The sequence below is a fragment of the Haliotis cracherodii genome, unplaced genomic scaffold, assembly GCF_022045235.1.
Source record: "Haliotis cracherodii isolate W230 unplaced genomic scaffold, xgHalCrac1.p SCAF_8, whole genome shotgun sequence".
NCBI classification, from domain to species: Eukaryota; Metazoa; Mollusca; class Gastropoda; order Lepetellida; family Haliotidae; genus Haliotis; species Haliotis cracherodii.
Window position 1 is genome coordinate 2991009 of NW_027266341.1, and position 25245 is coordinate 3016253.

At 40.0% G+C, this 25245-nt stretch overlaps 1 protein-coding gene across 3 annotated transcripts in view; it reads left to right on the forward strand.

Moving 5' to 3' along the window:
- Positions 1-25245, forward strand: part of LOC139450395 (uncharacterized) — a 60296-nt gene that overhangs the window by 14134 nt on the left and 20917 nt on the right. For 2 of the 3 annotated variants that reach the window (XM_071232086.1, XM_071232088.1), the window contains exon 2: positions 21992-22156. In XM_071232086.1, coding sequence (XP_071088187.1) covers positions 22081-22156 — 76 coding nt within the window. In that variant the 5' untranslated portion in view covers positions 21992-22080. Of the gene's footprint in view, positions 1-21944; positions 22157-25245 lie in introns of those variants that run through there. The other variant, XM_071232087.1, reaches the window with a different exon arrangement.

Here is a 25245-nt window from a genome sequence, read left to right on the forward strand (position 1 = left end):
GAATAATTACTGCTTGATATATAATATATACATGTACGTTTCAATGCAAATACACAGTCTTTTATAATGACAAATATCATCAAAGGTGAAAATGCCACTGAAAAGGGAATCAGTTTTACCTTTTTCTTGACATCATTCTCTGAAACTCATTCCAATTTATGTTGGAATGCATTACGACACCCGATTTGATATCAATGATTTAATTAGAGTTTAAGCTTATTGGCTATCACAAAGGGGGAAGTCATCACGGGGGATTCTGTTCTGACCCTCACTTCACCATAGGTCAAGACGTTATAATGAGAGTCTCTGTATTCATGATGTACCTAATAACTATGTTTGCCACACAGCGTAAGATCTGAATTGTATAAAATAAACACTTAGATAAAATATGTCAGGAATGCGAATTTGACCGCGTAGCCTCCCTTCAACTGCTGGACTGACTTATATTAAAAAAGACCTTTCTTTAATACATTTTTCCCACGTATATCATCATAAGTAAGCATAACGTCTTTATATTGACTCGTACCGCAAATATATAATTTAGGTCGCAATACGACCGAGAGAATATTCATTCATTCAGTCAGTCAGTCAGTCAGTCAGTCAGTCATGAGAATAGAAACTTTAGATCAATGATTTATTATTTTCATCCTCTTATATACATCGCAGTTAAGCGTAGACATCAATACAAACTAAGGCCTGCGAAAAAAGTGTTCATATACAAATATGCTACATCAGTAATATAGGGAAAGGCTTTTACAAATGTCTGCAGTGCGTGTATCTGTGGGTAAACTCTCCCCTACGTGTTTAGTCAGACTATATACACTGTAAACACATTCAGAAGAACCCGTGTACTAAGTATACTGTTAATGCACACATACGTATGTGATAAATAAGAGGGATGGCTGAAACGTTCTGAGCCTAACTACGAAGGATGAACATTACTCCCTTAACAGTAAGTACAATACTTTCCATACCTCTAGGCTGCATTTTAACCAACTACACTACCAGGCAGAATATTTCCTAAAGTCTCAAAGTGAAGAAAATGAAAAAAAGTTGGCTACGGCGCTGACATCAAGTTACTCCGACTGAAAGGGCTAACAACCATCCATGCGGATATGGTGTCAACTTAAAAGGAGGATACTCCTTCCTTTGCCACAGTTAACAGGGGACGAGATTTCAAGAGGGAAAGAAGAGAGTCTCGAAGATGATACAAGATCAGGAAGACCTTCAACGGCAACCACAACGGAAACTCTTACTAACTTACATAAGAGTATAGATGATCGTTGAGAAGGTTGTTGCGAAATCACTATTCTACTACATGATAGATAATTCTACTTTTGGAATCAACAGATTCGAGTGATTGTTTTGACTTAAAACCATGCTGTGTTAAATATAATGTAGCTATAATTTTGCATAATGACCAATATTTGCGTAAGTTTTACTTGACTGTATAAAATGCAGGTTCTGAATGATTAGTGAAATTTCGATTTCAAAGGAGTCCTCCTGGTGGACCACCTCCCGAAAGGACAGACCATTGCTGGCCAATAGAATAATAATGTCCTTAGGGAACTGCTTGAGAATATCTCGGCTAGGAAAACCTACTAAAGGTGTGTTGTTCCACAAGGACAATGAGCTGCATGCATGACCGTGGCTTTGAACTCATGGCACATTCTTCGTATTCACCCTATGTAGCACAATCAGATTCACACCTCTTCAAAAAGTTGCAGAAAGAAGTGTCCGGCAAGTATTGTGCAAATCATGATGACGTCATTTCAGTCGTGGAGGGCATGTAACACAACCAGGAGCAGACCTACACCAGTGGGATCCAGGCACTCCAGCGTCATTGGAAGAGGTGTGTGGATTTCGGAGGAGATTATCTTGAAGAATAATTAGCAACGAACACTCTAAACACAGTCCATCATAGTTAGGCTCAGAACCACTTGTATTATGTGCATTGAAACAGAGGTCTACCAATAGTGTTTTCGGTAGACAAACGATAATTTGTCGTTATAAAATGACATAAAATAAAGATTGTATCAGGCATAGCCTGGTGAGTATAGTTCGGAAAAGGCAAAAGTAATTTGAAAGAACAGCTACATATTTGGAATTTGTATTTGGTGAGTTTGGTAAACTCAAAATCATCAAGTGAGATTCCTGCTTGCTACAGTTGCTTCCATGTACTGACACTCAGTATTACTGCAGGAAGCTGAGCGTATCACGTACAGGCCATTACCTCGTGAAAATATCGGGTAGATGAGCCGATCTTTGAACTGTCTGATTATATATTTACACTGATCTTCAGCGAGCGGCGTTACTAATTACCCGCCACTGTTCCAATAAAGAATTTGCATGGGGCTCTGGAAAACTCAATACGCGGAAATTGCACAACTCCGCAAGTCGGGTGGGTTAAGATTAACTATCGAACGTGTACTTATGGAAGGATAGCATCAATAGTAGAAATCATTATGCAAATACGCAGCGTCAGAGACGTGGAACCAGCTCTTTCACGAGGAAGAGGTCTGGTTTGCTTTCTACCATCACATCGTTATAGGTTCTTGCTTCTTTTCATCACCGTGCGTTGAGTTAAATGGGCATCTGTGGGTTTATTTGCAGAAACATTTGATTCTGAGTTTATAGATAACACCGGTTGTAGGGTGATGAAGCCATGACACTTTAGTTACATCAATTATAACATGAGACAACACCTCTCCTCGAAGGCCATAGATGATTAAATGTCGATTATCCGCAACTCCAAGCCCATGAAGTAAACATTGCAGTAGATTATACCTGTGTGCAAAATATATAGTCAATGCGATGTGGAAAATAGTCCGCATTAGCGAGGTACCACCCAGGGCGCTATTAGGTAATTGGATGATAGGGCTGTAGTGTCGTTACTCCTATGTCGTAACATAAACGGTAATTGTAGCAATAAGGTCGCTTTGTGTAACAAGCCCCAGCCACACATTATATTTTATTTCAAGTAATTCTTTCTTGGTGTTTTGTACCTATCTGGTAGAGTCTAGGTTAAAGTTTGCAGGGTATATGCCTAAACTACTCTCATCTCCTCACGCGGAACCCCAGCCCAAATAAACAGTTTATTAAAGTCACGTTCATTGGAGCCACAGACTACGACGGTCACATTAATGTCAAACGATGCACGCAATCACCATCACACGGTCTGTGTGTCGTTGCATAACGGAAATGATGAAGTAAAAGAAAGATATTTCCCTTCAGCAGAAGAACCTGAAATAGAAACCGTGGAGCACATACGTGACATATACTATGGCCTGGCTATTACTTTAGGTGCTACGATCCTCTCTGTTCACGACTCTTTTCACCTGGTAGGCCTCGGTAAGCAAATATATGTACCCCCATCTACGAACGTGTTCATGGATGCCAGATTCGATCCTTTAAGTATCCCCTTAGTCCTGCACCATGACCGTGGAATATATTTATTTGCATTAATCTAGAAATGCATACAAAAGCAAGTCTAGCCAGCTCAAGCTAGCTCTTTTTTTTAGTCAAGAAGGATCTTGTGTAATATAAGATTTCAGAGACTAAATGTTAGTCTAGTATATCTTTTTAAGCAAGACATATACATTTTCAACTTCCAGTGCCTGTATATCTTTGTAAAAATGCTATTACATGTATTTTATATGAACCACTTTTTAAATGAAAAATAACATACCTCACGTGACTGATTTTGCATTTCAATTGTGGAAAACTGACACTATATCTAACCGAGTTACTGTTACAGTTGTTTCAGCTCTGATAACATTTCTGTTGTAATTGTGTAGGATTTTCACATCTATAAAACGTTTGTCCCACATATTAAACTTCCCACAAACGTTTGAATTATGTACGGCCGTCACATTACATTAGCCAGTATGCACTCGGCTGATACAGTGAATGTGAATGATACTGACGTCATGACAATAATTATCGACACCAACCAGTCATAAGCGACCGCATTCTGGCCAAAAAGAACCCAATGCAACGAAACACTGGGGACAGGGCTTGCCTCTTGCCAGAATCTCATGGAAATGATCAGACAGACACATGGATGTCATAATGTTGTGACAGTCATTGCAGTGGTCAGGAAGAGTTAAGGCAGTACCTGAAAATTACAGGAACATAACAGTAAGAGATGATGGCAGAAGGACACTAAGAGTCTCAATGAAGACGGTACACACAGTCATAACGTTAACATTGACAGGAGAGGTCGCTGTTCTTTATTACCCTTTTAATGCAAGGATCATCAAGTATAATTATATCGATATCATATTTCACTAAAACATACTGGAAATGGAAATGCAATCACGTAGTGTATGAGGAATAGATGAATATCAAATTTTAGCAGGAACATGAAAAGGGTATTATTTCTGTGACCGTTAGTCCGGGGTCTCCAAATGCTAAATAAAGGTTTGAATTCTGGACACAGTCATCGACATAGCTGTAGTCAGCCCATTGATGAAATCATTAATCTTTGCAGTCGTTGACTCAATATGCTTGACTAAAGGAGGCAGTATCGTGGTGTGCTTCCCCGTCTAGGAAGGGGCCACCTGAAGCTGGCTACTCACACAGCAGTGATCGATGCACACCCGGCAAGGATAACAATGATTGATGCCACAAAGAGTCTCTCGTTGCTTTGTTATCTGACAGACGGGGAGGGTAGATGGATGGGTTTCCGGGGAGGATGCGCACGCAGTTACTGACATCCTACTGGTCATAGTCGCTTGGGAAGAGTATGTCAGGCTATTGGATATCCTCTCATGCGGTGCATGTATTGTGCCTACAGTCATGTCCTATTGTGTGGAGCGAAGAGCAGGATAAATGTCCTCAGCTTGTTCATGGTGTTATAGAGTAGATACAAACATGTCCATCACCATCATATACTGTCGGGGCGGTCGGGTAGACCAGTGGTTAAAGCGTTCGCTCGTCACGCCGAAGACCCGGGTTCAATTCCCGACATTGGTAAAATGTGTGAAGCCCATTTCTGGTGTCCCTGGCCTTGATATTGCTGTATTATTGCTAAAAGCGGCGTATCAACCATACTCACTCACTCATATACTGTCAGTCCTACACAGACTTCACCATACATGTAAGTGTCAATATATATATACCATCATATACTGTCAGTCCTATACAGACTTCACCAAACATGTCAGTGTCAATACAAATTCAACCATATATTGTCAGCCCCTATACCGACTCCAGCATACATGTCAGCGTCAATACAAATACCATCATATAGTGTCAGTCATATACAGACTTCACCAGACATATCAGTGTCAATACAAATAGCATTATATGCTGTCAGTCCTATACAGACTTCACCAGACATATCAGTGTCAATACAAATAGCATTATATACTGTCAGTCCTATACAGACTCCACCAGACATATCAGTGTCAATACAAATAGCATTATATACTGTCAGTCCTATACAGACTTCACCAGACATATCAGTGTCAATAAAAAATACCATCATATTCTGTCAGTCCTATACAGACTCCAACAAACATGTCAGTATCAATAAAAAATACCATCATATACGGACAGATCTGTACAGACTTCAAAGTATATGTTAGTATTATTACAAATACAATCATATTCTGTCGGTCCCATTGTAACAGATTTCACCATACATTTCTCGACGGGTATCATCAGGTATTTTACAGTCTCGATACAGACGTAACCATGCATTATCTGGATACCAGGCCAAGCGGTACACATTAAATCAAGTCTAATCCTGTTCTCTTTCGATAAAAACTGATCATTGTAGAGCGGCGCCAGATCCCGTACGAAGCGAGCACGTGCCAGACTGATTGATGTCAGCGCGGTCAAGTTTGAGGAGATTAATGTCCAAGCCATGGATTTAGCATCATATCTGACCAAGGGTCAAACCTCATCAAACTAATTACTCGGACACACCCTGGTTGAATTATTGTCAGAATGATGCCAGACGTGCTATTTGTGCTTTACCTGCTCAATTGATATTAATGTCCAAGGATACCTTTGGAACATTCAACTCAACCCCATCCCAAATCAAAGCCCACCCCAAACCCTTCACAACTCCAACACGAACCACACTCCAACCTCAACACTAAACCCCATCCAAATCCCAACACTAACCCAATCACAACTGCAACACGAATCCCATCTTAACTCCAACACTAACCCCATCCAACCTCCTACACTAATCTCACTCCAGCCATAACACAACCCCATCCCAATTCAAACACCGACCCCATCCCAACTGTAACAATAATCTTACACAAAACTAACTCATCCCAATTCCAACACAAACCTCATCCGAAGTTTGCCAAAACTACCCCCATCCCAACTCCAACATTGATCCCATCTTAACTCCAACACTCACCACACTCCAACCCCAACACTAACCCCATCCAAATCCCAACACTAACCCCATCCCAACTCCAATATTGATCCCATCTTAACTCTAACACTAACCCCATCCAGACTCCAACAGTAATCTCATCTTAACCCCAACACTAACCCCATCCCAACTCCAACACTAATCTCACTCCTGCCACAACACAACCCCATCCCAATTCCAACACTAATCCCATCCCAACACTAACCCCATCCCAATTCCAACACTAATCCTATCCCAACACTCACCCCATCCCAATTCAAACACCAACCCCATCCCGACTCCAACAATAATCTTACTCCAGCCACAAAACTAACTCCATCCCAATTCCAACTCTAACCTCATCCCAATTGCCAACACTAACCCCATCCCAACTCCAACACTAATCTCACTCCAGCCACAACACAACCCCATCCCAATTCCAACACAAACCTCATCCGAAGTTTGCCAAAACTAACCCCATCCCAACTCCATCACTGATCTCATCTTAACTCCAACACCAACCACACTCCAACCCCAACACTTACCCCATCCAAATCCCAACACTAACCCAATCCCGACTCCAACACTAATCCCATCTTAACCCCAACACTAACCCCATCCCAACTCCAACACTAATCTCACTCCTGCCACAACACAACCCCATCCCAATTCCAAAACTAATCTCATCCCAACACTCACCCCATCCCAATTCAAACACCAACCCCATCCCGACTCCAACACCAACCCCATCCCGACTCTAACCCTAACCCTTCCAATCCCCAACCCAGCCCCATCCAACTCCATCAAAACCCCAACCACAACACTAACCTCATCCCAACCTCAAACTACATACACCAATGTCAATTAAAGCCGTTGGTCACATCTGGAGCTGTACACACACTGGAAGTGTGGTAGTGCAAATAATGGAGCAGGTAAATACAATCCGATGCTGAGTTTGTGGACAGTTTTAATGTATACACCCAAAAGGCAATATAACGAGCGTGCCAGTTCAAGGAAAGCTGTAACCATGGTAATTACATTACCTTTCCGTTCCTAATTATGAGCCAAAGTCATGGAAAGCAGCTAATCTTTACGATTTCAGAAGATTATTTGTGTTTTGTGTACAATGTAACGCAGTCAGTGCCACACACTACCACAAAAATAAAGGAAACCCGTCATAAAACATAAACATAAATTTCGCAAATCCTGAATCAAATGCAGTAATGAAACGCCCCCGTGCTTTAATCAGCAACACGGTGTTGCAATAAAATGAGGATTAAAACAAAAAAAATACCCTGAAATTGACAGGTATACGATGAATCTCAGAGCAGAAAGTCAGAAGAATCCCTCACATTTACGCAATCTATTGTATTCCAAACCATCCCTATTGAAAAATGTCACGTAAAATAACCCGTCTGCCGTTTGAGCTTACAGCCACACTTGTCCTTTTCACGTTGCCATGACAACGTGGTATTGAATTATTTAATGACAATAGTTAACGTTCGTGGATAATTATTTGAAATAGCACGTACATTTACCATGGTACCTGACAATCCTATTTTGATTTGCTACAACCCTGGATCCCTTCACATTCTATACAGTTTATAAATCGTTTGTGTACACTGACATAGGTAATACTTTTCGAGCCAATCGATTACCCATAGATAAGTAAAGGAAAGTGCATGATTCTCCCGGCGGGCCCAGTGCACATGTGATGATATATTTGATATCAAAAGATACGAGGGTGAGATTTTATTTATCATCCAACATCATTCTTCCAAACTTTTTCAGTTTGTAGACAGTAATAAGCAGTGTCTTAAGTGTAAACGTACTGCTAACAGCTTCAGTGGCAGAGCCATTAGTGATGTCATTTGATTATGACGCCATGGTAACCAATGACATCACAATGGTATGCAAAGCATTGTGATGCAATTTCATTGCAGCGATATCTACAATGTAGATATCGCTTGATCTCACCTATGCAATATCTCCTGTGAGAGCAAGTTTAAGTTGATGAATACAGTATATAACCTGGCGATGTACAATTTTGTTACGTCATAGTTTCAAATGACGTCATTATCAAACTTGCACGAACAATTTAACACGACACAGGTGGTAGTATTAATTTTAAGGTATAAACAAATTAAAATTTAAAATAATTCTCATTGTGTGAAAATAGGTAACATTGCCAATCCAGGTAAAACGACACACGGTGCAGCTACACAGATGATACTGACAGATCTAATATTTTTATGGGATACAATCCTTGCAGATAACAGACACTATCATGCAGACTTCCTAATAAATCATGCTTCTTCAATTACCCTGTTCCTTTACTGAAGTGGAAATATCTGTGAGATTGCACCATAAACTGAACCTTCAATATTCCAGATGTGCATGACTCTGCACGCTCTAAATAATTGAGCTGTCAATCACCAAAATAGCGCATCTGAAACAAGTGAGATAGATCTCCCGTTTGCTGTGAAGGTATGGCATTGCATGAAACTAAGAGATTAATTGTGTTGTGAATGGCTTGATGTTTTTTGCTGTTAGCCAGCTTGTCAACCTTGTTTCAACCAATCATATACTGTTCACCTAAAGCAGTAACTTCTATGTCACTACCAAGATAAATATTTACAGATGCTGTGTGTAAACGCAACTGTTTTTGTTTTTGTTTTCATATTTCTGTAGTATTCATCAAGCTAACGTTTCAGTTAATGCAAAATGAGTAATTTTTACATTTTTGATAGACATTGATGAATGCCATATGCGACATTTTGTCATTGCTTCTAGGGTCACTTGACCAACGAAAACTGTCTCAGGTGTATTGCCGGAAATCAGCCAAATGATGATGTTAAGTGGATTCTTGGATATGAGTGGAGTCACGAGACACAATATTTTGACAAAATGGGTAACTGAAGGGTCATGAGGTTTTCTACATGCGCCTGTATCTGGAAATACCTAGAAATATCATAGTTGTCACATAGCATTCATAACAGTTAACATACAATTGCCCAAACATATTATTCGTTGTACGAATATACCCGTAGACTTACTCTATAATATAACCACATCCACTTGGACGAGTCGTAATGCACATCATCCTATCCTTTGTGTAAATACAGCCTTCCCTTCACGATATCACCTTCACAAGGTGACATTAGAACACTCTCTATTTGACAGGTGCGACTTCATCAAGAAGTGGCCTTTAAACTCATGGAAATAGTGACACTGTTGAACTTTAGTCACATCGTAATCTAACAATCCTCAAGGCAGCCTCGCTACTCCTTAAGATGTGGTTGCTAGGTTAAGTCGGGTGGCGAGAAGACTGCACTTAGCCAAACATACTTAGCGGCAAGACGTTGGTGGCTTTTGGGTATCGAACTCGGACCAAGAGTGTTTGATAACGACCACCAGTCGGCCTGGTAATTGTAGCCCCGCGCATCTATTTGTGAAGCAGGTGGTTGAAACATTCACTACGAGATAGCTAAATGCCTAGGTGCTCGCAGAGCCTTGGTGGAATGTCTGCGCTGGGTGATGATATTTCAGGTTGAGTGTAGTAATGGTAATTGGAAATAGTTTCAGGAAAATACCTTCAAGCTCGAGACTGAAGATACATTACAATAAAAATATGTATAGTATACACACGTTGCAAAATATTGTGACGGAACAAAAGCTGTAACATACTGCGTTCCGTTCCATGAGCGAACTTGGCATTTCAGCTGTCTTAATGTTATGTTGACGCAAGTTATACTTACGTTTACAGTATATAAGGGCGTGGTCAAAAAGTTCTAAGTCTGACTAACTTTCATCTATGGGCCATAACAAAGTTAACTGGTCAGTTTAGTACATTGTTTGAATACTTAATTGCAAGTGTATTTGGTCTGTTGAGGCCGCGTGTATATTAGTAACAGACAGTTGAACGTGACAGGGTTTTCGTGACAGGGAAAAAAGAACTGACATTGCCAGAGAAGCTTTAGAGCTAATTCAGGCGTATTTCGTGATGAAACATGGGTGATGAAACATGGGTCTACAACTATGATCCCGAGTCAACACGTCAATCCATGAAATGGCATCATTCCACTTCTCCGGCACGAAGGAAATTCAAGTCATCAAGATCGGTAAAGAAAGTTATGGCCAATGTATTCTGGAATGCAAAGGGTATGATCCTTGTTGATTACTTAGAAAGTCAAGAGACGATTACCGGTGCCTTCTAACCTGATTTGCTTCATCGCCTGAGATATTCTCTCAAAGAAAAGCGTTGAGGAATGCTGAATGCTGGAGTTATATCTTTTCATGACAATGCCTCTTGTCACACCTCTTGACTTGCAAAGGCTGATGTGTGACAATGTGGGTTCGAAGAGCTTCCTCACCCTCTATACTCGCCAGACATGGCACCAAGTGATTTCCACCTGTTTCCTAAACTGAAAGAACATCTTCGTTGACCTTACAGCTGACGTGAATGGTGTTTTCATGGTGACTTCGGAAAACTTCTTCCTGATTGGAATTGAAAAGCTTCACTATAGACAGGAGAGGTGTATTTGAAAAGCAGGGGGATTATTTTGAAAAATCAACACTTTCGAAATTGTTGATTTTTTTTTTGCCAGCCCTCGTATATCAAGAGACTCTCTTCTTCAAGTTTAAAAGTAATTATAAGTCTAAAATCTTGGGCTGATATCGGTTAATGGAACGCGACCCTTGGCTGTTCGTCAGAAACTGTTTATCGGAGAGAGGAAAAATGAATTATCAATACACAATCCGACTGTAACATTGACTATACATGTACTAAATATGAATACTGACCTTTCCAATCGTTAACGTTTTCGTCGCTATTATTGCTATGAAGTGCAGCTGGCGCAATAACTGTGAAACCTCGCGAGTTGATCCTTTTGGTGAAAAGATTGGTAGTATTGTTATCCCGTGAAGAGTGTAATTATTAATACTTTGTCCGAAAGAAACACCGCGGATGAATATAAACATAGGATGTAATATTTACATATACATTATATTGAAACACAACTTAATACAAAACTGCAATATAGTAATTACTTTCTTTGTCCTGCAGAAGGTATTTTGTTTTGCCACCCACTGATTATACTGCGTATGTCTTCCGCCTGATTTCATATCTAGACATTTTAGAAGTCCCACTGGGAGAAATATTCCAGTTTTATCTTCAAAGCTCTTTTGATCGTTTTAATAGCTTTCCAGGATCAAAGTTTTCGTTTAGCGGCTGTGACGAAACCGAACCGAACACGAAAATACCTCGATCATTAAGCGGATAGAGCGCCCCCTGGTAAAAAACGTCAATTCATGCAAGGGAGATAATAATCACATTCATAATGGGTGTTTGTTTGTGGTAATCGCTCTTGTTGATAAGTTGGAAGAAGTTGTAATGTCGACATGCCAGGTGTCGACAGCTGTACTTATGTGTGATATGACAGATAAATATCAGTGTATGTACGTGAAATTGAGATTCTTGATTTACATAGGTTCGTGTATTATAACACTAAAACAATTAAAGCACCTTCTTACGTGTACATGATAAGATTATCTACTTGGACAACAGAGACACTATACATAGTCACGTTAGACAGATACATCCGCTTAACAACACACGCCTGTTCTGAACATGAAGAATTTATGTGGTCGTGAATTATTTTTTCTCACGAAACAATGCCTGTGGTTGTCTACGTATGACTTGAGTACTTTTCAGAGATGACAGCCACCTCCTCGTTTACGAAGTATGATTATCAGATGTGTTTTAGTGTAGTGCACGTATCACGCCAGTGTCATGAGAATGTATCGCGCGTTGTAACTAACTCTTTCAAGTAGAGACCGTAGCGCTACAAATATCGTTAGAGAGTTACGGTCGTCGTTGCGCCAAGGTGGCTTTATGAATGTGGACCAGACTGTATACTTGGTACGCCCTGCCCTATTTCAACGCATCCGGTTGTCACTGACTCAAATGTGTCCATGGTCACGTGTTCAACTCATGTTGCCAGGGCAAGATGCAACCCTTCTGATTTCCCAACCTTTTTCTTAGTAGCACAAAGACACAACACCTTATCAGCCTAATGCCCTATGTTGTGAGACTGTCATGTTCGCCAACATCTGTGCCTGTGGGTTTGCCCTAGGTGTCCTAAAAGTTATTATCTCGCCATGCTGAGTCTCAATCATGCAAGCATATCGATTACTGATTCATAATTCTTGCTTGGCTTGCGCTTTTGACTGGTGTCTATTTGTAACAGTGTGCTTCTGCTCTGATGCAATGCAGGGTTATAGCGATTAACCCATTGGATAGGATGTCACAGCTCCTTCTGGGTGGATGTGAAGGTGCAGTTCACAAAGTTACTTGACTCATTGCATAGTATCTGTTATTGTATGGATGTTACACAACATCTCATGCGTTTATCGTACTTATCAATAGATCGTGATATTTCTGCAAAATATCCTCCTGCGTTTGCACTGCGTCCTTATGCGTGACACTGGATGTGTAGAATGTCCATAGCAATGTTAGGCAAATATAAAACATCAACGCAAGGGAATACTCAGTCTCTATTATCATAAAAGTCTTACAACATTCACTTTAAAAGTGTGACGTTGCTCGAGGGTGGAGTAATAAGTTGCAGTCAATGTTTAAAAAATAAATATTTGGCATATCTCGTTTTACACGTAAAATCCATGTTTGTTTGTTTGTTTGTTGTTTAACGTCGAACTCAGCAATATACTAGCTATATGACGGCGGTCCGTAAATAATCGAGTCTGGACCAAACAAACCGATGACATCATGCGCTTCGACCTACGCTGGCATGCATCAACTAAATCAGCGAGGCTGGTCACCTGATGCCTTTAGTCGCTTCTTGAGAAAGCATGGGTTGTTGAAGACCAATTCGAACCCGGATCTGCAAGGGGTATGACATGACCGGGAGTTTAAACACAAGACAGTTGACACAAACATGTTGATGTTTTGTTTCATTAATTAAAAAATATTAACGTGACGGCAGACCATCTTATAAAAAAAAGGTATTTACTCCGGTGAATGTTTCGTAGATTGCCTCTCCGACTGTGGTATTGACCAGTAATCAGTCGAACTATTCTAATTCCCGTTCTACCGAGTTAGACACACTGTCGGTTGACAGTACTGAACATATCATGAAAAGTAATAAATCATCAATGAAGGAACTCTTTATCTACCCGTAACACAATGTACACTGTCAAGCACAAAGTCCAACACATGTTCCAATAATAAACTCCAACGTTTTGAATTAATAATGATCCACTGAACGTATTGAATGTAGCCTGATGCGACCAGACTGCCTCCCAAAGTGGCATTACTTTGTAATCCATTTCATCTCCGGGGGTCAGACATTTATACTTTATAGCCACGAGATACAGCTTTTGATTCTTTTGATGACGAGGCTACTGTTGGGAGTTTATGTTGCCATTTGAGGATTCACGTGGATTAGAAAACGTTTCATTTGACTCAAAGTTAAAAACAGCGTTTGTAAGGACCTGTTCATTATCTGTACCATGTGTAAGCGATAGCTTTGTCACAACCCACTTGATACATTATGTGTACATGTTAGGAATTGGTTAAACATTAACATCAACACATAAAGTATTGGACACACTGAAGCTCCATGGATACTGGGTTGTAGAGTATACGAAGCCCCACGTTTGCAATAATCTTGCGAGATGCGTAAGCCTTGATCAGCGGCTCACACCAGAAATCCCTGTAGGCAACTTACTAAAAAAACACTGACATGTTACATCAACTTGTAACACTTTCATTCAAATGTTATCTTTATTGTTGTTTTAGTATATATTTTATAGACTTTAGGCACAGGGCTAGCATAAACCAAATCTCCATTGCTTTTTCATGAGAATGTTTCTGCCTCAGCAGTAAAATGATATTGATATATTGCCACGTATACGGACCAGATCTCTATTTTCCATCTCATGTTGAAGAAACATTAGATCTTACAGCGTTGCAATTATCGCGGGTCACTGCTCCCGATATCAAATTATTCTTCAGGTAAACACAATGACATTCCACTGCGTCAGACGCCAATATTACCTTGAATGATGTCTTTGGCTTCCAATGACAGAGACAAGAGACAAACAAATAGCATATCCCCGCCTCCTGGAAAGAACACATATATTCACGGCTTAAGAAGTCACTGACTGTTCGTATGTGTTGCAAATTACACTGAACAAGGCACTCGTGGCTCTCTGTTCTGAGTCGTCATTAGTAAGATTGGCAAAGAGATTGCCATGTGGATTATAAATAGACTACCATGAAAGGTGTTCTCGGTAGGTGTTCAGGTTGAAACGTCTGGATGACTGTCATAATGGAGGACGCGGTGGCCTTGTGGTTTAAACGTTGCGATTCGCTGTTCAGAGTTGCATCCCTTACTAACTTGGAACAGACTGTTGGTTCAACGTTTATTTGTGTAGATGTGGGACTTTCTCCACACATTCAACTGCCACGTCGTTGTATAAAACTGAAATACTGAAAACCTCCATGTACATGTATCATTGAAGTAGATCAATGGTCGACTTATGCTTCACATTCATCTATAGAATGTAAACCTAAGTTTTTATCAAATATCCGTCACTAGATACACAGACCGTGTGCAACTTTTGTGTAATAAATACGTTTTAAAACAAACTGAATATTGCATTGAGGGGTAATATCATAAACTGCCGGACAAAAGAAAGAATACATCTATGTTTGACCGTGACTACACATGAAACAAACAAGATCTGGTTAGTCGATGGTGATGTAAAGATAAAGATATCCTGGTTGTGTTTTGGACCTTATGTTTGCAGCGTTTCGGCGACTTTTCAATTCAATTTTTAAGAGTATACTCTTTTTGCCCGGCAAAATCCCAATATTAGTAGAGGGATCACATGGCATGTTCGCATCACATTCCACATGTGAAGAAGACATAGAAGGATATTGGATCCTTGTTAACTGCAAACATAATTTCTATCCGCTGTCATCCATCTATGCGTCTTTTCCATAGATGTTGACACACCCAATGCAGATATCCGGGCATCACTTTAGACCTTGCAACGCTACACCGCAGATAAATGTCAATACACCTTGTCCCATGTAATCCAAAAGATATACAGCACAATTATCTGTGGTGTTTCACGTCGTATTTCGTCTTAATGAAGAGTCTGCAGACATGTCTCCTATCATCAATCAGAACTAGTTCTAGGTTGACGTCGATCCAGATTAGATTCAAAATTAATCTGCCGGGCTGCAGTCGGTGAAGTTAGTACTGAAGTCAGGTTTCAGGTGGTCCGCCTTGTCTATTACGGTTAAATCTGGGGCTCGACAGGAGACAAAAATCAATACCACATGTTGATTGTAGATAATAATGCACAATTAGGCAAACCTTATATGCTTTCATATTGACAGAAATATATATGAATGTTTATGGATTTCTGACGTATGTGCATGATCATTAAACAGGCTTTACAGAGATGGCAAAATATCTTCGTTCTCATATTTCTGGACATAAATTAGTATAACATTTGATATTATCATATAATGCCGAGGCGAAGAGTGCCGGTGTGTTGGGCATTCTCCACCTTCCCAAGAAATCTGTTCTCTCCTTACTATTACAGTAAATAGGGTTTGGGTGATCTTGCACATCATCAGCTCAGGGCCCTTGCCCCCTCTACACGCAGCCCAGGAAGCGCTTCGGAGAATGTGAAGACTCCCCAGCACTGCAGCCTTCTGTATTACCCTGATTGTCAGAAGGGCTGTAGTCCTGGTAGCAAACCCGGGTACTCTTCCAATGTCAGTCAACGGATTGGAAAGTACCAAACCTAAGGCACCAAGAACAATGGGGAGTCGGACAACTTGGTACTTGGAATGCAAGCGTGTCATTTCGAAAGCATGTTCAGCATATTTGCCATGTTTTTCCTGAATCTTGTCAGTCACATTAGTGTCAAAAGGGACAGAAAATCCAATGATATAAATGATTTCATTGGATTTATAAAAATTGACAAGATCAGGTTTGTTGTCCTGTATACGTCTTAGGCTGTATAGGGGCCTATTCCAAAAGGATTTTGTATTTATCATTTTCCATGACGCCCTCTACATATTCCGGGTCGTACTATGGATGTACCTCTGTGTCAAGACCACAAGCATGACGAAGACGGTATTAAAATGATCGGGCCACTCCATCATGTCGCTTAAGATACTGTTTTTGTGCCATAGTTGGGCATCTACTGGCAATGTGTTGGACAGTCTCATTAAATTATTACATAATCTACATTTCATATTTAAATGTTGATGCAAAATCACACATTGACGGTTTCGAGTCAGGCTAGCCGACTTCATCAAAGCGAAGGACTCTGCACGGTTGCTGATCTTCTCTACAATACCCACATAAACTCAATGCACTGGTCGTTCACATAGCCTCTCCTTGAAAACATGTGTTCGGGCTGACTTGATATGGCATTTCACTTGTCTGACACTCATTTTTGTACCGTCCAGGGGTACAGAACCATCAGCAAATTCAACATTAACATTGAGATTATGTCCCACATCCTTGGCTCGTTTAAGAAAACTGTGGAATGCCTTGTTTTCATCATCTTGACATGCTTCACAAGACAAATAAATGTGTACAAATTATTATTAATATCATCATCATCATCATCATCATCATCATCATCATCATCATTATTATTATTATTATTAATATTATTATTATTATTAATATTATTATTATTATTTACAAATTAAAATATGAAATGCATCAAAGAGGGTTTGGGTGATACTAGCACAGTCAGGCTGGTTAGTATTATTATTGTTGTTGTTCTTATAATAAACATATTAATATAAATATTTAAAGGGTTAATTGGTTGTTCTTTTATCATGTACTTATTTTGGACTTTCAACATTTGTCCTGGAAAATTATAAACATCACTAGCTTGTGGCACACGCTTCTCACTGCCCTGCACGCATGGTGACTTGATATAGAGGAGTCATCAAGAAGAGCTTTGTTCACTGGGAGAGTCATTCTGAATGCTTGTCTCGGCACAGATAGACTGCGGATAACATTCAAGTTGAACAGACCGATGGGACTGGCCGTGCGGCAGACAATGTTGCGTCGTATTTATTACAATTCTTTTGAAATACAACTCGATTCTTGAATGTTCACGGAGATCGTGCAGTCAACTCGGGAGTTATCATTGTTAAAACACTCCTTCACCCGTGGTATCTTATCTGTTGATAAACTGTAGTTCCCTTCTACTTTGACGAGATCGTTTTTATCACATGAAAGACAGTGAAGCAGGTGGTAGCTCTCCGTGTTGTTAAGAATGAAGTTCGTCTTCTTACTGCGTGCGGCTCAGTTCCGATGAAATGCTGGCACACACAGGTTCATCTGAAGAGAGTAGTTGGGCAGGTTATGTCACTCCAAACAGAGTTCATGTAATAATATGTACATGCTTTATGAACACAGACATATACAGCTGACAATGAGTTTCGACTGTATGAAAATAAATGTAGTATAACTTCATTTATTTAAAATGGGTATGGGCTCTTAAATAAATCAAACACTGTACACAAATCATAATCAACAGCAGTTAGGCTGATACTTAAAACACAAACATTATTAAAGTTAAATTAAATTAAAGTTCATTTACGTTCAGGAGACATCAATGTTTCAAAGGCAGATACGCTTGTTGGGATGATTGCAATTACAACTGATTTATGATGCTTTGAAAGCCATGCCTATGAGGAAAACACCCTAGGTAATTCATTATATTTCCAGACTCTTGGTTTTTTTTGTTCACTGAAGGTCATCAAATAATCATAGCAGTGGCTGAATGCTAGCCGTAACAACAAAGAATAATTAACAATTCTGGTGCAGCTATTGCGATCAAAGAGAAAACAGAACATTCATAATCTCCAATCTGCTGTTTACGACAACCGAACACGAGTTCCAATACAGTTGTTGGCAGTTGCCTAGCAACGGGAGCGCGTGACAGACACACTGCAGTAGGCGTGCAGTTGAGGATGAGCACCATTAGACCTAATGAAACTGCATCGTACAAGTATTGATTGTAGCTTGTCTATAGGCGACAGTGCATGCTTCCAGTCACCTGCATGTTGTATTGTGCATGTTTATGGATTATGTATTATATTCCTTAATGTGACAGCTTTAATCTTTACTTTATTGGGTAAGGAATTATCAACACCAAATTTGTATTGCAGTTTTAGGGTGGATAAGGCTCGGAACAATGGCAGTCCGAGGATGTGGGATTCAAATTCAAAATCTGCATGGTTTTTTTTTACTGTTTGCTACAATTGTATGGCATTTTTAAAAGTTAATTATTACTCTAATCTCTCTCTCACACACACACACACACACACACACACGCACGCACGCACGCACGCACGCACGCACACACACACAAACACTGCAAACATACTTTGAGACATATTAAAAAGATATCATGCTGAAACTCGTGGTTGCGACGACGTGCCAAATGAGGTATGGCGTGTGGTTTCAAGACTTGATCAATGCACCGAGCTGGACCGATACTCTGGAAGACCACAGGACCGACCCTCTGTGCAAAACCAATTCCACCCCACACCATGATGCTCGGACCACCCCACGAGTCTCTCGCAACACACAAGTATCCGAATAACGTTCCAAACGACGACGCCAGACTCTCCCTCTCTGCCATCTGCTGTTGAGATACAGTAACGGCTCTCGTCTGAGAAGAGGACTCTTCTCCACTGCTGGTGGTGCCAGTGCTGGTGCTGTGTGCCCCACAGAAGATGGTCCCGTCGATGACGTGGTGTCAGAATGGGTCCTCGGTGTGGCCTGTGACAGTGGAGGTGTCTGCTCGTCAATCGTCGACACCACGGTGTCCGCACTAATATGTCGCTGGTGTGTCCCCATGGTCTGAAGAGCAGTTTCCGATCTTGAAGATGCTGTCACACAATCTGACGATCTGGTGGTGACCCTTGGTCTTCCACTACGTGGTCGGTCATCTGTAATGTTGCTGGAGCCTGTATATGGTCCTTACGTGGACTTGAAATGCATTGGCTACTGCCCGGCGGTTTGCCCAGCTTGCAATCGTCCAAGGGCTTGGAGTCGCAGATTTCTTGTTAATCTTGGTAGCACTTCAATAACGAATGAATGTTATCCGATCTGGGTGGATTTTTATAGGGCAAGAAATGCGGGAACGCATGTCCATTTCAATTTGCACGGAACTCACGTGCATCGGGTTACCATGGCCGTTGCCGTGAGGCGTTTGGGCGATCGGTTTTATTGTCATCTGCATTGTTTTTTTATCATCAAATTTCATATTTCAGGACAAGGTAATGTTAAACTTTAGACACTTTGCCAAAAAATACCCAGATATTTAAATGACAACTTTTCATGCAATGTTACTTGGAGTGACGTTTCTTTTGCGATTCAGTATATAAAAAAAACACTTTCACAGCCTGGAGTCAGATTAATATATGTAACGACACAAGATATACAATAGTTTTCCAATAAGACTTCGCATTTGATCACTTGCTGTGCCCATGTATCCTGAAAGCTGTATTATCGGACTCTTAATGAGATGCTCTTTGTGGGCACACTTTACGAGTTTCCAAGCCACTCAACTCGCGAAAGTACGCCATCCGGGCATGAAATACCGCCTCGCGAAAACAGAGGCATTGATTTAGGCGGCGCACATCCCAACAATGTGCTGCCATTCGTCATAAACAATAACCACAATAATTAAAATATATCCAAAATGATATGTGACATGTATTCCATGTCCTTTCTTTGTATTCAGTGATAAATGTCTGCGTCAAATACTCCTATATAATATCATCTAAAGGTTACTCACTAGTCCTTACTGCGCAACTTCAACTAAGCCAAAATCGATCTTCAGCACTTTGTCCGAAGACGCTTTAGTCCTGGGTAGCAGGTGGGTCGGTACATTAGTTGGACTTATGCCTCTCGCTGCTTCATGCAGCGTTATTTATGATGATGCGCATATTCCCTGTGACAGATTGTGATAGTAACGGTTTCGCAGGAATGCACTACATCAACGCCATTGTTGAAACATGTATATCAGCGTGTCCTGGGGTTGTTACCTAGACGATTGTTGTGTTATTAAACCTTTTAACCCATCAGGAACAAAACCCGGATGCTACTGTTAGAGCAGCACAAGCTTACCCTTTTCGCGAACACCTGTTGTCATTACTGGTTTTCACTGATTCGTTCATATAATGTCAACCACAAACTTGCCTTTTACGCCCAGTAGAATCTGTTTCGGCAGGTAATCGAGACTGGTTATTCTCTGCCGTTGACGTTGTGCATTTACGACAGTGTCCATCGGTGATGTTATTGTGATGCTCTAGTGACAACACTGCATGCAGCATATCTTGATCGTGTTACTTCCAATCCAGATTAATGAACATGTATTGTCAACTTGATCGGGTTTTGTCAATGTGGGCTCTTTGTTGAAATTGTTTGATGAATTAATGCATAAATATTTTGTCGAAAGCAAATTTGAACACTAACTAGTAATTTTCTTTTTTATAAACATATAAAGGCTCATTTGTTGACCTTTTCTTTGATACAGTCGATATATATATTAAGAAAATCATCGTGATCTTACGTGAGTTTAACCCTGCAACTGCTGTAAATCCATTAAATCAAATAAACAAATAAACAAGAGCTACTTGATAAAACAAAGTGTTACTCTTTGGTAAGTGCAAGAGCACTTCATGTCGAACTATTACCTTAATGTGCGAAAATGCAAGTTTCTATATTTAGTTCGCCGGTAAATAAGTAATTCACTTATCTTAGACTGGTCTTTCAATAATTGACACTGATAAGAAGAATATATATATTTCATATTCAATGTGTGTAAAATAAATCGTCTGGTAATTTAGAGCAATACAATTTCGTGTATACTTTTGAAATGTAAGAATTATTGTGATATATTTATACATGTTAAATACACCTTCACCTTTCACCTTAGTTTACCGTTTTTTGTAGGCAGAAGATAATAAAAGACGATTGCTGCATGGTATTTGTAGTACTATTGATTGAAACGAATACTAGAACAGGTATTACAATAGTGTTAACATTTATGTGAAGTCTTTTGCTTGAACAAAACCCAATGAACCACTTCAAGAACAAGCCATAAAAATTGTAATGTAGTTAAGTTTTACACCCCTTAAGAACACAGGGGAAAGTTGAGAGACTCTGTCGGGTCATAAATCTCTTAAAATGTAGTTTAGGTGAAGATTGTGGCTCCGCGCAGTGATAAATTGTCCGTGTCAACGTGACCCGCAATCAACAAGTTAACTAAAGACGCTAAACTTCACAATAGTCCTCGGAGAAGTCTGATGCAAGAAAAAAGGGTCTGCATTTATTTCAAGGTAACTTGCTGCGCGGACGTAACACCTCATTGAGGAGCGTGTCACCCTTGACCTAGAATCGAGACGTCAAGGCGAGGCGAGCGCTCTGATTGGTTATAACATGTGACGGACAGGTTGAAATGTACATTGTGTGTACGCAAACATGGCTGACGAAGTAAACAGTTGTGCCTCTTTGCGATTATTTCCAGGTAAAGTTTTGAAGGAAAGTGAGCGACAAGGAATGTGGATACCCTCCTCTCACCGCACATGAGTTCGTGCGTACGACAGTCCGTCCATAATGCAGAAATGTGTCCCGAAAAGCTGGGAATACCTTGCTGGGCTGCTGCTGATCCTGTCGTCTGCTCGTGTTGCCGGTAAGTTTGAACATATTTGTGTCCCCCTTCTCTGTAGACAAGTAATTGTCGCATCAATCATATACACCTCTTGGCTGTAGTACACCCTTCCAGATTCAAAATCACTTTTCGTGTTCCTGTAAACTTTGTCTGGGACTTTCTTTGTTGCTTTATGTACAGCTGTGCAGATGTTATGTGCCGCTTTGTACATTGTGTTGCCTTCTGAGTCACACACACTATCGATTTTTTAAAATCTTTGACGCGAAAGATATTACGAGACTTGATCATTTAAGCACTACTAAGTATTAAATAATGTTGTATCATAATCTGTTTTCAAAAATTGAGTTAAAATATAACGTCAGATGATAATTGTTTGTGTCAGAGATCGAAGGAAATTGAAAAGATACAATTATAAGTGTAGTCTGTTATGAAAGTGTTTGTAAGTTGAACCAAGTAATATTATATAACTACGTAAAACTATGAGTTTATAATTAAATGATTGCAATGGAAGTCTGGCTGCGTCCATACAAGTGGGGTCGGGAAGGTTGTGGTGGTGGTGGTGGTGGTGGTGACGGGAGGGGGGTGCTCTTTCAAATCGTTGTGTCCTGCTTGTCGATGCTAGGAGGAAATAGAGACCGTTATGCAAACAATATCTCCAAAAGTTTTAGTTCGCATCTAACACTGCTGACCTCACGGAGATCCCCCAAATCCACGCACCTTTGAAATCAGCTCAACATTAACGCGTCTCCACGCATTCTCACTGCAAGCGAGTTGTAAAACTTATGACAGGGTGATATGTGTTGAATTGAACAACGCGGATCGCCATAGAAGTAATATTGAACAGATAAATTTACAATACTGTCTTCACAGTTAGAACCGTCAGTCCGCAGCAAACAAGGCGTCCGGGACACGAAGTGATGTTTGCTAACCCGAGCGACACACGTTAATCACCAGCACAGAGTCAAATTTCAGCTAAATTCCTAGCTACAAGTTTTGGATAGTTGAATGGTTACTATTATTTTCCCATGCCTCTTTGTTGACCTGAACCTAACAGCTTTTAAACACACTACGCAACAAGGCTTTGTTGTTGAAAGTCCATTGTGAAGTATGCATTTACATGTACGGTTCTACCATTTACAAACGAAAATTATGATTTAATTTGCACTCGTGTAAAGGGTGAAACGATGGAATTTGGCAATTTTGACCAGCATTATATGGGATCTTTGATTAGCCGGCAGCTGCGTGTAAATCCGTCGTATTAGCGATAAGCCGGAGTCCATACACCGATTAACTGCATCATTACCTTGGTGTCTTAGATGGCCCGAACACAAGATATTACGCTTGTGATATTTACTTTTACCCGTGAAGTTCATGCTGCCTCCACAAAGCAGATGATCGCATATTAAAATTTATTATGTGTTATTATAGAGAAAAGTATCTCTAAATTAGATGACTTGACACCTTAGATACAGACATGTGTCTAAAATTACATATTTTATATTAAAGACATAGGACACTAGGCATTAATTATTTAATAATATTTAGTCTTGACTCTTAACTTTGCACCTAGTTGTCCTGAAGCCTCTCATAGTTACCGTTGTCTGCGAGAGGAATCGTGAACATTCATGTTATACCTGGTAAATCGACATATGTAGCCATGTTTGGCTTTTAGATTTTCTTCTATTAAGCTCGTCTAATCCCTTCACAGAGGTTCCCAGTGTTTGATATTTTTTTGTTTCGTGTAGAGTTTATTATTTACAGCTGTGACTGGGGTGTTTCCTCTCGCCCTCCCATGGTACAATGTCATGATTTATCACAGCCTGACAGCGGGGTTGGCATTGTCAAACAAGACACATTCGTTATCATTATTTGTGGCAATAGGCCGAAACATGGGACTCATCGTATAATTGACCCCAGTGCGCCACAACGTCTGTAACAGAGCTGAACAAGTACTCTGTGTGTTGCATTAGCTAAATATTACCATCTGTAAATATTGTCTACGTTATATATATATAATTCTGCCCTTTCCCATCGGCAATTAGAGTCGGAATTGGATAGATGTTTGCTTATCTTCACATTATGATTATAAGATTTGATTATCAGAAGGAATGTATAGGAGGTACTACTGAATAGGCCTTCAGGAGGTAAAAGTAGTGATTTCGATCTTCGTATCTGTTGACAGTATAAACACACCATTTTATAGTTATGGTTAAACACTGCTTGCGCTACAGGGAATTATGTATGTATCCCCTAGTGAATGTAAGGTGCCGGGTTGCCTGCACGCTATTTCAAAAGTTAATGTAATTTTATAGCGATCGTAAAGAAAATGCTTGAAATGTCAATCTGTTTCCCAATGACGTTACGTTATCAATTTGTGACGTCATGAATAATGGATGACATCACAAAGTTTTATTCTCAACAATACAACAGTATGACGTAATATCATCTTTTAGAACCCCTAAAAGTACATTCTGGGTATTGTGTAGTTAATATTGGTGTTTGTTTTACGTGCAGATACAAACATACACTGGCAAGAACGGTTGTCGTAAAAAAACGTTATATGTTTGAACCTTTTTCAATATGTAAAATGGCAGATCTAATGATAGATGTACATGGTGCAGTAATCTAATATATCATTGATATATATCGATGATATCTCGGTTACACAAGAACTGCTTTACCGTGTGATCGATTAAATCATCGAGGATATACGTTACATGTAGTGTAACTAATAAGACGCTCGTTTCGTCCGTGCAATACGCATGCAAGTACAATCGTGCCTTCTGTGTAACTTCAGCTAAGGACACCAGCTGTTTCGCTCATCGATGTAAGAAATATGTGTTTGATCAACACAGTTATTATCACCTAAATCGATCCCTTCATTCGTGTTATTACAAAATGTGTGATCTCGGCACATGTCATATTTCACGATTGGGCCTGTCAATGCACTGAACGACACTGTAACTCCATGCTTTGTTCAAACAACATATGACTGAATGATAGCTGCTTGTTGTCTAACTGCATAATATCCATGTCAAGAGCGCAATGTACACTCTGGTACCAGGCGTGTTATAAAGCCAGTGTTAGTTAATAGCTTGTCAATTGCACAT